The following is a 17496-nucleotide window of genomic DNA, read 5'->3' as shown; positions in this document are numbered from 1 at the left end:
AATTTCCTCTCCTTTGTCATTTTTTGGTCTCTCATATCCAAACTCTAAACAGAACCAGCTCTCGTGTGCATATGTTTTTGCCCAGTTGAGAAACCGTTCTTTCCACCAAGTATAATCTTCAATATTATCCAGCTTGGGTGGTTTGGAATAAGTTCCATAAAAGTTGTCGTGATTAATGTTTGCATTGACCACTTTTGTAATTGACTTTGGTGTGACCGTTGATGTTTCGGAAGATTCGGATGTGAACGCATTGAAAAACGTATTGTAGAATTCTTCAGCCATGGTTTAAAATTCCCGAATAACCTGGAGACAAAGACAAACAAACAAACACAATCAGTTTAAACAATATCAAATAATCTGAAACAGACTGACACTCGGTTGACGTGAAATGATCTCGACACAAAATTTCACTTTCAAACGGAATAGTGATTTCAAGCGGGATCACTCTTGAAGCGAAATCACTTGTTCAAGCGGAATAGCAACTTTCAAACGGAATCACTAGATAACACTTCAAGCGAAATCAGCACTTCAAGCGAAATCAGGACTTTCAAGCGGAATAACTGATTCAAACGAAATCTTCAAGCGGAATTAGACTTTGAAGCGGAATCAGATAAATTTTTCAAGCGAAATAGCTGATTCAAGCGAAATCACTCGCTAATCTCAAGGGGAATAGTACTTTTCAAGCGAAATCATCTGAACATTTCAAGCGGAATTAGAATGTTCGTTCAAGCGGAATCAGCTTTTTGGCCCATTTTTGTCACTTTTAGTCCGATTTTAAGACTGAAACTCTCAAGGCTTTGTTAAAACATTGTTTCGCATGTACTGTGAAAAATTTAGTCCATTTTGTCCGTGAAATCTTGTTCAATTTGAAAAAGAAGGTGTAGAAGTCAGAAAACTGATGATATCAAGCTAAACTCTTCTTCCTGAGCTCTGATACCACTTGTAGGATTGTTGTGTGACCCGAATGAGTCGATCAGAAGAGTTGTTTATCCGAATCAAAGGCGGAATCAATGAAACACACGCTCGATGTAATTATAATGTCTCTTGTATTAATCTGATAGAATTACAGCACCTGGAGACAATTCGGCAGCACTTCGTTACCGAACACAAGACCTAATTTCGCTTCAAATGAAACGGCAAGCTTCCTATTTATGATGTTGTGATTTCGCTTGAAATGACCAAGGCACTTTCAAGCGGAATCAACTTTCTTGATCTCGCTTGAAATGGTCTTTGGCTATTTCAAGCGGAATCACCACCAAATATGTAAAAATCAGTTTCTAGCACCCCGAGCACTGATTGTTCTATCCTATTACATTACATGACTCGATACAAGACGAAGTCAATAGACATACTGCACTAACATATGACAAATATGAATTTATACTAGAGTCACCAAAGTTTAGAAATACTCATTTCAATCACTCAACTTAGAGCATCGATATTCTAATCATCTTAGCTCCATTATTATTTATACAACACATATATAAATATAATTATTGATGTCTAAAATATTTAGTGAAAACTCATTTTCACTAAAATTTCCAACACAATCCAATGTAGTTCAGCTAGTTTATAAAATGTTCATCTTTCTTGTGTTTCCATTTATTCACTCGATTCCTTGCTTTCTCCACCTGAAATTTTAACATATACGCACGTCAGTTTGGTTATACATCCCATGCTTTGTTAATAGTCGGTATTTATCACCATATATTAAATGACGATCGATAAAAAGATTGAAAGTATACACCAAACATAAGTTTCTGAAAATTACCTCGACATTCCAATCGGTTCGGAAAGTAACCCATAGTAAAATAAGCGTTTGCATTGTCACACCCCCAATCATTCCCGACCATATTCCCTATGTTTCAATAAAGAACAAAGATAAATAAAATATGAAAACATAAAAATGAAGGAAAGGTCTATTACATTTTTTCGTCCTTTATGTTTGTAGCGGGTTACAATAGATGACCTTTAACTTCAATAATTACAGTCACAGTCCTTTATTTGGAAAACTCATTACACTCTACGTGCTTTGGTCCTAACCAAGTTATAATTTTCAGTTAAATCCAGCCATGTGCAAAGTACATGAGGGTACGTTGGTAATTTTATTAATTCATTTAAAATACATTTAACAAATAAGATAAAAAGAAATTAAAACAATTAAAATAGTAATCATCATTTCTCTCTCAACTCACTTTCTCTCTCTCTCTAACTTCAGAACAACCCCCATTATTAACCACCATCTTCATCGCACAACCCCGCCCGATATTAGGTTCTTCATTATACACCGCTCCTTTCTCGCTGTTTACAACCGGAGATCTAGCGTCGCACGCCATTATGATGGTATGGTTCAGATGAGTGTGGCGACGACAGAACGAGCGACGCCGGAAGGTTGGTCTATCGTTGCGCACCACCAGAGATCTGGTGTCGCACACCATCGTTGATCTTACATCATCCGCGGGATATTTAACCGTTTGAAGATTCTGAGATTTGTGACGTCATAGATCGGTGTCTGGTCCTGCCGGAGATATGCTCGTGTTCAAACACGCTCTATGAGATTGATTTTTGTAGATTTGTTCTTGATTTGTAGTGGATCTTAGTATACATTTGATTTGTGTGATGTGGAGGATTTGGGTTTTAGGACATGTGGATGTTGGGGGGAAATTCATGGCCTCTGTCGCATAAACACTTGTGATCCTTGTTCAATTTTGGTATTCCACAATGAAATCTGAGCTATGTTTTGACGCTTTTGTTGTGAACTTTCTTCAGTTTTGCGATTCCATGTCGGTGGTGGTCGGAGTGCTCGCCGAAGCAAGCAACTCACCGACTGGTGGAGCCGACGAGAGAGATGGCTGTGGTGGTGGTAGGTCATAGGTGTTATAAATGATCGATGATTTTTATTATAATATATTTATTTAATGCGTAAAATGACTAAAGTACCCTCATCATGTTCAATGCACATGTCATATTTAACTAAGAATTATACCCTGGTTAGGACCAAATGACGTAAAGTGTAATGACTTTTCCAAATAAAGGATTGTGACTGTAATTATTGAAGTTAAAGATCATTCATTGCAACCCGCTACAAACATAAAAGACGAAAAATGTAATTTACCAATATAAATGTTATACAAAAGTTGTTGTACCTTAGCACCAAGGTCAAACTTGAAGGCCAACAAAGAACCAAGTGGCACCCCAACCACATAATAACATCCAATGTTCACATAAGCAACAAATGCTTGCCATCCACATCCAACAGCAACGCCTATCCAGTAACAAAATAAGTCACTCATTTATCAATCACAAATATGCATATGCATGTGTCTATTGACTAATGGTGGGAACATTGGTTAGATATATATGTATTGTTAATTTATTGAACTTTTGGAAGATTGATTGATAGTTCTAACCTGAAAGGACAGGTTGGATGCCATTAAGGAGGATGGAAATTGCAAGCAGAGGTGTAAGTTCTGAAACTGCATTTGCGACAGTCTCACCGTCGGTAAAAGCATAACTTATGACGTGCCGTAGAGCTAAAATAATAACAACACATATCAAACAAATCACGAACGAGCTGAGAGTCACAACTGCTACAGCAAATGCGGCTGATTTTGGATGTCCAGCACCTAGCTCGTTACTAACTCTCACACTGTACGTTAAATATAATTTTCTGGTCACTAAACATGAAAAGTGTTAAAGAAAGAAAACTAAAATAACCATGCATCTTTAAATTTAGAATTTGATATTTTGTAGGTGATATAGAAAAATCATAAACATTCATAGGTAATATTTAAAAGTGTTCGGTTTTTAGACAATCTATAAGGAGCAGACTCAAAGTCCACTTGTTGAATGGCAAACTCATTTAACATATAATTTGATTTCTATAGTAACTTATACAGTTAATTCAAAATAAATAAATTATTTTTTTTTCAATATTTCATATAAACATTATTGAAACTGAGTTCTTTTAAAATATAATAAAACTTGATTTTAACTAAATTGATAACAAAATGTAAAAAAGTAACAAAATGAATATTTAGATTCATTTCCTTAAGAAAAGTTATAGATTAGAAGTTGTTAGAAGTAAAAAGAAAAAAAAGGGAATTAATGTCGTTGAGTTTGCCCCCTCAACAAATTGTTGCCTAGAAACCAAATAACTTTTAAAAAAATACAAGAGTTAATTACTGTTTTCGTCCATGTGGTTTGTCAAAAATCACTATTTCAGTCAATTAGCTTAAAAATTACGATTTCAGTACTTGTGGTTTCACTTTCGTAACCATTTCAATCCATTTATTCTGTAAGTACAGAGACTGAAATGGTTACGAGGTGGACTGAAATTGTTACGAAAGTGAAACCACAGGGACTGAAATCGCAATTTTTAAACTAATGGACTGAAATAGTGATTTTTGACAAGCCTCAGGGACGAAAACAGTAATTAACTCAAAATACAAACATTGATAAATTTATCTTAACAGTCACTAAGGGGTAGTTTACTGGAAACAAACCTCACGGCAGCATTAAACCCCATTGAAATCATCATAACCCATCCAAGTATCGTAGAGCACACAGCCATTGAATCCAATGCTATTTCAGGATTCTTGAGTAGACCTGTGATCAAGATCAATACTTGAAAGTACCACACCTCCAAACACAACATAACAGCAGATGAAATCGATAACTTAAAGAAATCCCAAAGCCCCGAAAACGCCTGAATGCTGAACCCGGTCCATGTCTCCTTAAACCGGTCACTCTTCACAATATACAAAAACTGTGCTCCCACAATTACCCACCATGAAAAACTCAACACAAGTGAGCCACCCAATAAGCCCCATCCCCATACGTACAACGCGAGCCATGTTAACACAACATGGACCACTAGCATCACGGTAGCAATGTAGGCGCTCGGGTTCACAACGCTTTGAGCTTGAAGGAACTTTTGTATTGGGAAGTTGGCCGCGTAGGCGAAGATTTGTGGGATGAGGCCGTAGATGAAGAGAGAAGCAGCCACCGCGATCTCTTGAGATTGGCCGATCAAAATCAAAAGTGTTTTTGAGAAAATGTAGAGGAACATAAGAGGGATGGCGGTAGCCATTAAAAGGATGGTTGATCTTTGGAGATAAACACCAAGCATTTCATATTGATGGGCTCCATATGCTTGCCCACATAGTGTCTCCACTGCACTTCCCATCCCAAGCTACAAAGAGTGCAACACGGTTTGTTAATAAACTAGGATTTTCACACCGTGCGTTGTGGCGGAAAATTCATATACGAACCAAACAATAAAGATCCATTTTAGGCAATTATATTGTATATACGTATATACATATATTAAAAACCAACTCGTTTTAATTAACAATGAACTCTTTTAAGCATCAGTTTTAGATAACATAAGAAAATAAAAAATCCAAAAGTGCAGGATATTGTTTTATTAAAGATACTTATTTCTTTTGTCGTAAAGTTTAATAATAATTATTATTGTTATTTACTTGAAATAAAACAATTATTATTATAAAAAAAAATGCGAGTGCGAGTTTACGGGTTTCATTTTATACGCCGCTTTATACAAAACCGATATTTTTCATATCACTTTTCTAGAATTTCCCTTTATTTTTTTCCTTTTATATTAAGGTTCCTTTTTAACCGAAAAGAAACTAAAGAAATAAAAGAAGTAAAAAAGTAATAAAAAGAGTTAACTGTCATTTTCGTCTCTATGTTTTGTGCATTTTTGTCATTTCAGGTCAATATTAAAAAATGCACCAGTTTCCTCCCTACATACTGGAAACGTGCCACTTCAGTCCAAAAATTAAAACACAGTTAAGTCAGACATGTTAAATGAAAGTTATTACTGTCAATTCATATACCTTTTATTTTCACCTTATTTTATGAATTGACAATAATTCCCTTCATTTAACATGTCTGACTTAATTGAGTTTTAATTTTTGGACTGAAGTGATACGTTTCCAGTATGTCAGGAAGGAAACTGGTGCATTTTTGAAAATTAGTCTGAAATGACAAAAGTGAACAAACCATAAAAACGAAAATGACAGTTAACTCTAATAAAAATAAAAAAAGGAAGATAGAGTGGATAGTGACCCCATTCCTATCTATAAAAAAATCAACACAAATCCCTTTTAAAATGTCTGATGGCATTCTTGTAATTAACATAAATAATATATGGATATTCTCTCTACTGTAGTTACAAGATATTCTTTAATATATAACTAGTCTTAAGTCTCCTGCATTGTAAGGCGGGGAGCGTAAAACCGTGTAACTAGCGTTGCGAGGTTAGGAGGCGTAAAATCATGCTAAGTAGCAATCGAACAACGATCAAGACCGGGAAAATGTAAAACAAAAACACAAATTTGTAACACTGAGTCCAAATGACTCACGAAACGTAATAAATAGATGAAATCGAATTTATACCGACACATATTAGAAAATCCATCGGATATAAAAACTTGATGGAGCAAATGTGACCAGAAAATACCGAAGAACCGAACGACAACAAATCCAGAAAAAACAAACGTAAAATAAAAACTAATAAACAATAATCCCGTTTAAATTTTGTGACAAAATTATAAAAAGTTAGAATTTATTACAAATTTAAAAAGACCATAAAGTTACTATATAAAAAAGGAATAAAGAAAAAAACCAATAAAAGACAAAAAAAAAAAAAAGAAAAAAACATTACTGTTTATTTATTGGTATGTTAGAAATTAATATAAATAAATAAAATAAAATATAACATAATATAATATAATATAATATCTTCAGTTTACTTTTAGGTAAGACTCTACCTTACTCTCCAAATCATCTAATACTTTTACAATTATTTAAATATATATCACTTACTTTTACATTATTTTTATTTTATCTTTGTTTATAAATAAATAATAAAATACATTCAAATTAAAATTAAAGAAATGGAAAATTAAACATGTAATTAGAAAACATAACACTAAAATTAAAAGAAAAACATACATAAAAAATTAAAAAACATCTAAAATAAATAAAAACACATTAAGATTTATTTATTTTGATTTGGATAGGTTTGATTTATGTTATCGTTTAACAAATCTTGAAAACCAACGTATCATCCATTGTTTCAAGATGACCTTTTAGAATGGAAAGAGATTGTATGAGATTTGACACAAAAGGGTTAAAATGGAGAGAAATGGTTATAAGTTAAAAAAGGAATTGGTTAAAACGGAGAGAAATTGTATGAGTTAAAGGAGTATGATCAAATACAAACTAAATTTTGTATACAAACTATAAGAGTTATTTAAAAAGTGTCATGTGCTGCCAATGATCTCTAGATTAAGTGGTGGAGGGTTTGCATTTCTCTTGAGAGATTCAGGTTCGACTCCCACTTGGTGCAGAGTGAGGCAATGGTGGGCAATGATAGGAGACCCAGGGAAACTTGGGTTGGATCCTTGAGCCAAACGGGTTTTACCGGTAATTTCACCGTCGTGCTTACGGGCGGGTGGGTTACCGGGTTTCCCCGGAATTGATGGTGGACTCGGGTTACTCTCGGAGTACTCCGTTTGTCCAGTGGGTGCCCCGAGAGTGCTCGAGATTGAGTTTGTTGGCCGTTCAAAAAAAAAAAAAAGTGTCATGTGCCATTTAGCCAATTATATAGAAATGATAAAACAATAACCTAAATAATATCAATTATATTAAATTCCCTATAATTATGCTAAGAAGCAATTAAGTCTTTATTTTGATATTCATTTTGTTTTCAATGCGCTGATATAATTTTTCATAAAAAAAAAGTGCTGATATCATTCACATATTTGCTAGAATCAATTATCTTGATTAATTTTTATATGCTAATATAAATCAAAAGTGCTATTTTTATGTATGTATTGTTTTAGTATATGCTAATTTAATTTTTTTTAAATAGTAGAATCTGTTCTCACGATTTATAGAATAAATATGGTTTGTATCATAACCAACCCTAACTTAAAAGAAATGACATAAAAGTTAAATTGATTAGGAATATTATCGTGTCCGTTGGTTTTGAATTTGATTTTTTTAAAGATTTATCCTACAAAACGAATTGGGCCCACTAAAGAAGTTTCTTGGAGGTCCGGACCAACGAACTTGAGACAAATCAAACTTGTACCTTAATGTGGCCGAACAAGACTTGGAGCAGTGGCGGATTCAGAGGTGTTTTGGGGGTTCCTGGAAACCTTCTCAGTTTGGAAAAAAATGAAAAAAATAGTGAAAATTTTATATGATTTAGAAAAAAAAAATAGTGAGAATTAATGAAAATCTAGCAAAAGGAACCCGGTGAAAAAAATTCTGAATCTGCCACTGACTTGGAGACTCGTTGAAGTCCAACCTAGAACGAAGGATGAAAACTGAAAAGCACCATATTATAGATGCTCTTATAAATAGTTATGATAGTTATTTAGATATTACGTATTTTAGATAGTAAATTAAATTAAAATTCTAATATGAATGTGTTGTTTTGTTAGTTATATTTTAAAAATAAGTAAAACTAGTTATTTGCGAGCCGCGCGTTGCGGCGGCGCACGGCGGGAAGAACGTGTAGTAAAACACCGAGTATAAAACACATTGTGTTACACACGATTTGTTCAAGTATTAGGTGATGCGTTAATCATAAGAAAACGCGTGTTTTGACATATTCGATTGAACTCAATGTAACATATAGAAGTATTGCGATTGAATCATAACGTAAAGTAAATTGAATTTATCTCATACAATCTAATAAATAGTGTTTTTAATATATTATAATAATATGAAGAGTTTTTTAATACTTATATTATTTTAATATTTATATTTGTATATATACTATATATGTTTGTAGGATATTTATAATTATAATTACCATCATATTTTTACTTCACGTGTCATGAACCTTTTTTGTGTTCGTATATAGAAACCAATGCTACCAATTTTAGACCTAGGCTATTTTCTTTCCAAATACTAATAATTTATTGTTAAAACCATGTGCTATGAACCAGCATATCTTTGGTGGATTTGTAATCTGAATACCATTACCATAAAAACCACACCACAACCACAGTGTTTAATCTTTCTCTCAATACAACCTTAAGCACCAGAATTATTACTCTCCATCTCTACTCCAAGACCTCCACCGGCTCCAATCGCAACCACCACATCACCGTCTCCGTCACTCTTGCTCTTACTCCCTCTCCCCCACCCCTCTATCTCTACCCGTCTGTCTCTTTGAAACCACCGGCGATTCCCAGCGGCCTTCGGAACCGCCGATGCCTCAGCAAGAACTGACCATATGATGGCGGAGGTCCAAAGTCAGTCTTTCAAACCATCATTAGATCTGGTTGCATTCCGGTGACCGGTGACAAAGACAGTTCCGGTCACATGCAGTGACAAATCTAGGGTTACGGGATGGAATCTGCTCACCTCTTTTCGAGTTAACTTTTTTTTTCTTAATAAATCGACGCGTAGGGGGCCTAGGTTTACCGCCGCCGGAGTTCCTCTTTCTTTTACTGTTTGCAACATGATGGTGAAAAAAAAAAGCTGAAACAAAGGGCAAATTGTAGCTAAGGCTATCACAACGGTCCAGTCGTATAAGGGATTGTGTTAGCATTGGTGTAGTGGGTCTAACGGTTGCAACGCATTCCGGCAGGGGCTGTCTGGTGGACCTTTGCATGTACCTGTGTTGCTATGTTTGTTCCTTAGTTGAAAAGTTACTAAAATTGACGGAATAGCAATATTGTATTTTTTTTTCATTAAGGGCACTTTCGTAAATGTCATTGGCAGCCTAATGAAAAGTAGTTGGTCGGTGGAAAACCACCGACTTTGTAATTTAAGATAGTATATAATATATTGTTTCTTGGAAGAAGAAAAACAGAATTAAAAGGACACTTTTTATAGATAAAAAAGATGAAATAAATTTGAAGTGCATTTAGTTTTGGGTCGAATCAAGTACAAACATAATTAATCTACTAATTATACAAATAATTAATAATAATTACTCTACTTTAAAACACTACAACTATAGTAATAATATAATATTCGATCTCTCTTATCACCAATATTATCCGCTTTGCCTCCAATAGGTTACTCATCCATGAATTCGCAGATTTGGTTTTGGTTGCCCCGTTGACTTCCTAAGAGATCACATATCCTAATACTACTCTTATCTGAGCATGCTTAAATGTGAAGTTTTCATGGGCTCTAGAGCCAACTAAGCCTAAAGCATGTTGATGATTTAAGTGGCGGAGCATGTCTTATGAATAAAGAATCTTTCTTTTGTCCATGACCGATGTTGGATTTGTCTAGGGTGTTACTATGGTCCATGTTAATCTTCTCGGTATCATTACAATCACCCCTGTTAAGGACTCATCGTCCTCGACGAGGTTTGCCCCACTAATCCCGAACGGAACAGGAGTGGCTCTTATACCATTTGTAACATCCGACCTCTTTTACCATCAATAATGTTCGCTTTACCCTTGATGATTTGCCTATCCAGGAACTCACGGAATTGTTTTTTTTTCGCCCCGGTGGAGACTTCCCAAGAGATCACCTATCCTAGTAATACACCCACCTGAGCACGCTTAAGTGTGGAGTTTTCATGTGTTCCACAGTCAACTAAGCCCAAAACGCGTTGGTGATTTAAGAGGCGGTGCATATATCATGAACCAAGAATCTCTCCTATCCACGACCGATGCAGGATTTACCTAGGATGATACTATGGTCCGTATTAATCTTCTCGATATCGTTACAATACTCTAACTGTCATTGAAGCAATTATTATCACTCTAGTTGTAGCGTAATAATAATTAATATACTTCAAAACGCTACAACTATATCAACAAAATTACTATAGTTCAAATGAAAATTGCTCTAGTTATTGTATATTTTGTATGATAAAACTTGTATTTAATCATAAGCCTTGGTTTATACATGATATATCTAGAATTACAACGAACATTCTGCAATAGTTGACAAAGGTTCTTCTGTCTATATGAAATATTTGGGTTAAAGTCTCAGCATCTAAAAAAACCTTTAAAAGAAGTAAAAAAATTCCAAACCATTTCAGTTATACTGAACCGAACCTGTGGCGGGTCTACTTCTTAGTCTAACCGACACAGGGGTCTGGTACAAAAAAGCCATTGTTATAGTTAAAGAAACACAATCTTTGATTGCGTAATCAAAGGAACGTGTGGGAGTTGTTTTGGGAAACATTGTTATAATTAGAGCTCAGTTTTGGGAACTACAGGATCATATTCTTCGAAACAGTGGGGTCGTCGGGCTTGACCCAGACTACCAGCAGACGCTCGAACGCTTAAATCTCTCTCTCTCTCTCTCAGAGTTTGATGTAGATGGTTTCTCTAATAAAGACACCGCCCCCTCGAAGCCACAAAAAAAAAAAAAAGAAATTGGCAAATGCTCTGTTTAGCAAAATTGCTCAAAGCCTGGGAGAAGTTTTTGATTTGTCATCCCGCTAGTAGGTGGTGTTTGAGTGCCTGAAGGGTGCCCATGCTCAGGATTTTTTGACCGTTATCCCGATTGAGAGGTTGGGACAATGCATGTCTGCAGCAGAATACAGAGTCATTCTCAAATACCGGATAATGATCCCTATGTACCCGGAAGATGAAACCTACCCGATATGCCGTAAAGCTTGTATGGATAAATATGGGGAAAGAGCTCCCGGAGTTCAAATATCGGCATGACTGGATGCGAGATATTTTGTGAGACATCCTGAGAAGAGCTGTGATTTCTACTAAAAAAGAGGCCCCTGTGAATTTCCTCACGGACCCTATGGAATGGAGATCTACTCTGCAACCAGCAGATCTGTTCGTCTTTGGCTGGACTTGGGGGAAACATGCTTGTGTGGACCTCACGGTGGTTTCCCATTGGTTGGTTTAAGGGAAAACGGGTTTGTAGCTGGACAAGCAGCAAGAAAGGAAGAATCAAAGAAAGTGGATAAGCACGCTAAAACTTGCGCAGAGAAGCAACATATCTTTGTCCCTTTTACCTTTAATACATTTGGCTCCCTAGCGTCAGAAGTTATCCACTTCTTGACCACGGTCCAACGAGTCATCCACAACATTTGTTCAGCTCCAGAGGGCAGGGGTTTGTCTTTAAAAGATTAGGGTTTACAATTCAGAATGGGGTGACGACGCAGCTTGTTGTCCGTCTACCTTCTGTTTTGATGTAACTTGGTAATTTTTTTAGTGAAATAAACGAAATTTGAAAAGAAAAAAAATTATTGTTTGAAAAAAAAAAAACTATATTTTGTTTTGTAATGTTATTTAAACTAGGATTAAGACCCGCCCGCGTTGCGGCGCGGGTACATCGTAAACATTGAATGGATTAGTCCAAACGTTATATGATGCATTAAGCATATGAAAACACATATTCGACGTATCCAGTTGAATTTAATGTAACCAGTATAAGCATTGTGATTGGATCAAATGTAAAGTAAATCAAATTCATATCGAACAATCATAACATATTATATGTGACCCAACTCGTACATAGAAAACGTAATGGGTATGAAGGAAAATCTGCACATGTAATCGAAAGGGATTAATTAGAGCTTTCGAAAAAAGGGGAGAAAAAGAAACCATAATTTGACTCCACTCGATTCGAAACAAACTTTACGAAACATACATAAAATAAACACGAAAACATATTATATTTGACTTGAATCATTTCCCAAAAAAAGTTCACGTTGAAACGTAGAACAACTTGAATTTATACCGAAACATACATAAAAATATGCACGTAAAAATGGTGTCTTTAAACGAAAACGTATTGTATTTGACCTGACTTGTCTATAAAAAAAGTTTACGTCGGAATGTCGAAGAAATCATATTTATACCTACCCGTACATAAAATATGCACGTAAAAAAATAGTTTTTAAGTAAAGGAAGTATAGGAGTAAACCGAAACAAAATATTAGTAAAAAATTTAATAGGTTAAAAACGTTCGTAAAACCGTGCCAAGTAGCACCCATGCCACAACGGCATCGACTCTCAACATCGTAAAAATAAAATGGGAAAATTACACTGAACGAAAAACGGACTTAAAATCGTTGAACCACGCACACCCGTTACAGTGTGTTAATTCGAAGAAATTAACCAGAAACGTAAAACATAGAAAATAATAACTTAGTCGATCTAGAACCCGTCCGTTGCGGCGAACTTATCAAAAGGGAAAAAATGGACACGTTGCGACGGGTCTGTCAAATATGAAAAAATAGAGCAAAAAACGTTGAACCTCACATGCACGCTACAACATATTAACTCGCAAAATTTAGAATGAACCGTAAAACGAAAAACTTGCGAAAGATAAAAAGTATGGGGGACCAAAGTTGTAAATAATAAAGTATTGTATTAAATTATAAAAGATTGAAAACTTTGAGTTAAAAGTGAAAAAATTACAAGGGTTAAAATATAAAATATGAAAATATTTGAATTAAAAGTGAAAATTTATTTTTTTTGAAACACTCCCCAAGCATATGGTACTACACACAAAAAAAAGAACTTGCTAATTTATAATATATAATACCATATCACCTTTAATTGTTATATATTGTCATTTTGTAACTTAAGTGACTAATCTTTAAAAGTTTATATTGTTTGACTAAATTTGTATTTAAGACTTCATTTAATATAAATAGTATACACAAATATAATAAAATAGAAATTCTTATTTTTATAAACGTTAATACTGCACCATCTTTTAATAGTATGCTTTTCCTACCAGTCTATCTTGGTAATTGTTTTTTAGGCTTAATTAGACAATTTATAAAGTGGTAACTTAAAATTATGATCGTCATGTGAGTGCAGTGGCGGACTCAGGAATTTTTTCATGGGGGTGTGGAACATTTTTAAAAATTTTAGACCCCTGGGTATATAAGTAAAAAAACTGGTTCGTATCGGGTCGGGTCGGGTCACGTAAAACAAACGAACATCAAACTAAATTTATATAATCATCAAAAACATGTCAAACCTTGTTGCAAACATAATTAAAACGTCGACGCCCTACGGGTTTTCATGTTTTGAAATCTATTCAAAACATCATTTAAAGCTAATTTCTTAAGTAATTCTTTCTCTATATAACATAAGTTCATCGCTCCATAACATAATGTTTCAATTTTAATTTTAATTTTAATTTTCAACTATTCAAGCACTAGAAATCATAACGTAAGTTGTAATCACCCTAAAAATATATAAACGATATAATCACTCTAAAAATCATCTAAACAACGTCAAAACACACAAAATTTTAAACCTGTTTAACAATTTTATTACCCTTTTTTCTCCTATAATATCAACCAAAATCATCATCAAAATAACAAAGAAACTTACCCGTGTTTGGATTCCGGTAAGATTTGGTGTCAAACAACGGTGGTATGGTGGCTGATTACGGTGGTCGCCGGCTGCTGGACTGTTGTCGCTGGGTGATGTTGTTTGTTGGCAGTGCAGGGACGCAATAGAAAGAGAGAGTGGGAGAGAATTTCTAAAGGTTTGGGCTTTAATTATTTTATTATAGTTTGAAATATTGCTGGGTTTGGTTAATGGGCTAAGACTTAGTGGGCTAACTAGTTAGGAATTGTAAGTGGGTAAAGGTATGGGTATTTGGGTTTAGTTAGTTAGGTATTAAAAGTTATATAATTTAGGTAGTACTGTTTTTTAAATAAGAGTTTACTAAAAAAAATTTTATATATAAATTGATAACACTTTTTACCTAAGGGGTGTGGACGAAAAATTTCAAGGGTGCGGTCGAAAAATTCCAAGGGGTGCGGACGAAAAATTCCAAGGGGTGCGGACGAGATTTTCGTCGGAATTTAGCACTAAATTTTTTTTTCCCCGGAGGTGCGCCCGCCGACCTTGGGCTGGGCTTGGGTCCGCCCCTGTGTGAGTGGCACTACATAATAACAATTAACTTTGTCCTTATAGTATATTTTAAAAACTATTATACTTTATCCGCTCCAGTACTGTATTACTTTAACTTTTTGTTTGTATTTGTATACCTTCACGTGACGTCACTGTGCAAGTATGTTTGTAATTATGTGTCTGCTTGACTGCTTCATATATGTTTGAAAGTGAAGGGAGTAGTTACCTATTTGGAATAGATAAATTTATCATTCACTCAGTCAGACAATGTCACGTTAATTCATTTAAATTGTTTATCTAATGTTTAAAAATGTTGGCGGTAGTTTACCTAATGGGGTTTAGGTAAACTATTTAAAAAAAAGAAAAATGTGTGATTAGTTGAGAAGGAATGGACCCCACCACACACCCATATCTCTTCCCCTTCCCTCCCTCTCACCGACTCGGTGAGCACTCACCGATTTCGCCCCCATTTTGGGAAAATCTGAGCGGTAAACTATGTTGGCGGTGGATGGGGGTCCAGTACCGAGTGGGTTTACCGCCCCACTCCGTTCACCCTGATTATGTATCTTATTTATTGGTATTTTCGAAAATGTTTTCAACTGAACATTATATCGGTGGGGACAATATGTGTATAAATAACCACAAATCTGAAACCTAAGAAATCGTCAAATTATTTTGAAATATAATCTGAAACTTAATCATTAGTGACACACAAGGCAACATAAAGTTAGATAAATTATTTTGAAAGTTGACACACAACACAACATAAAGTTAGTGAGATAATGTGTGCGTTGTGTATACACATGTTTTGTTTTAATGCAATAAAAATTGATAATTAATAATAATACTATTAGGAATAAATAAAGTTATCATACAAAGTCTCTTAAAAATATAAAATGTATAAAGACACAATGGATCACAAAACATAACACAATGTCACATTAAATATAACACAATGTCGAAAAATATAACACAATATCGAGGAAAAAAGACATAACGAGTCGCAAAAAAAAAAAAAAAATGACGCAAATATAGAAGAAAAAACAATGATAAATAAAAAGACACATTGATCTAAACAAAAATTCTAATATCTACAAACTTAACAAGCGAAAACCTAAAATTTCATATCGTTGAGTTCGATGAGACTGTCCCGATGCCGATTGAATGAGGTCAGTCGAGTCCGTTTGATACCCTTTTTACCACTTTTCATTTTTAGGAGACTTTGTATTTGATTCTAAAACATATTAAGTATGTTGCTATTTATTGATGCTGAAAATATAATCAGAAAAATTTAATATATTTAGCTAGAATCATCAACTAATCCATCAAACAACAATATATATAATTTTAATATAATAAAACCAAAAACATATCACTATCAAAACGATCAATATTCACAAAAAAAAAAAAAAAAAAAAGGTTAAGTTTTTGGTATCGAAATTTGTCGTTTCGTTTTAATTTCCCGAGTGACATATCTGTCTGCTTGCTAATACATGGAATATATATGTAGACAACTATATATATCATGATTCAGGACCTGACCATTTTATATTATACCTTCGTAAATTATTTTCTAAAGCTATTCTTAATATTTTTAAGCTAAAACCAACTCTTTAATAAAGTATTTTCAACACTTCATATACAATATGGTTTTTATTTTATGTTTTCAAATTAACCTCCTTTGTTGAAATTTATAGCCAGATAAAGTTGATGTACGTATTTAATACTGACCAAACTCCAGGCAAAATAACAATAAAGATTCTAAATGTTATGCATGTGAATAAAAAATAAAATACTAATATTTTTTTACTACAGCAATTCAAAACAATATATAAATGTAACTTTTGAGCAATATAGCATTACCATAACACCAAAGGCGAAGAGTTGGACACCATTGTTGCCGAGGGACGCTGCGGCCAGTTCAAGATTACCGAGGTGGCCGCAGAATATTTGGGTCGACATAGATGTCACGTTGTTCAACACGTACACTATGATCACTGGAGCCGCTAGGCGGAACAAACTATACAGTTCCATGGGGATAGCTTTCTTGAGTCGCCCAAACGATGTTAAGCTCGTGTCAGATAGTACCTTCTCCAGGTCCGAGCTCACCGGTTCACCCGGGGGTGGCACCACCAGTGGTTGTGTCAACTCACCATCTTGGGTGGAGATTGGATCTATTGCCATTGGCTATAGTTGGGCTCTTAGGAGATAGAACCCGTGAGTAGATGATGCTTTTGAGGTTTGAGTGTCTCATATGATAGATTACATATTGCTATTGCTAAATTATATATAAATAAATTTTACATATGAAGATGTGTAGTTTCAAAAACTGCAGAAACATCCCCTAAATTTTGTAGTAGTTGTATTTGTTTTTTAGTTAATTACTTACTTATTGTTCTTATTATTTTAATTGTAACTTATGAGCAATTGCATGTATATAACCGTATCTTAATTATATGTGTAATGAAATAATATCACATGTGAATATGTGATAAATTAAAGAAAGAGATGACATGAGAGAAACAATTAATAGTATTTATTTCATTATAAGTTTATTTTTTTTTTAAACAACAAATTTGAATAACTGACGGACAATTAGAGTATCATCGTGCCACCAATGGAACCACTCGATCAT

The 17496-nt window shown here is 34.4% G+C and overlaps 1 protein-coding gene across 2 annotated transcripts; it reads right to left on the bottom strand.

Moving 5' to 3' along the window:
- Nucleotides 1–1364: 1364 nt before the first annotated feature.
- On the bottom strand, nucleotides 1365–17136 carry LOC110915417 (protein DETOXIFICATION 40). Of its 2 annotated transcripts, none has more exons than XM_035985176.1 (6): nucleotides 16725–17136; nucleotides 4506–5194; nucleotides 3411–3670; nucleotides 3147–3265; nucleotides 1772–1858; nucleotides 1365–1631 (listed from the first exon to the last, which is right to left on the bottom strand). In XM_035985176.1, exons 1-6 carry the CDS (start codon nucleotides 17043–17045, stop codon nucleotides 1566–1568), a joined length of 1542 nt encoding a protein of 513 aa, XP_035841069.1. In that variant the 5' UTR covers nucleotides 17046–17136; the 3' UTR covers nucleotides 1365–1565. The 2 variants fall into 2 exon arrangements, with proteins under 2 accessions (XP_035841069.1, XP_022015808.1); XM_022160116.2 differs by having other exon boundaries at nucleotides 3411–3649.
- Nucleotides 17137–17496: the final 360 nt, after the last annotated feature.

The sequence above is a fragment of the Helianthus annuus genome, chromosome 16 (genome assembly GCF_002127325.2).
Source record: "Helianthus annuus cultivar XRQ/B chromosome 16, HanXRQr2.0-SUNRISE, whole genome shotgun sequence".
Lineage (NCBI taxonomy): Eukaryota > Viridiplantae > Streptophyta > Magnoliopsida > Asterales > Asteraceae > Helianthus > Helianthus annuus.
The sequence above is the reverse complement of the archived record's forward strand: the minus strand, read 5'-3'. Positions and strand labels throughout refer to the sequence as shown.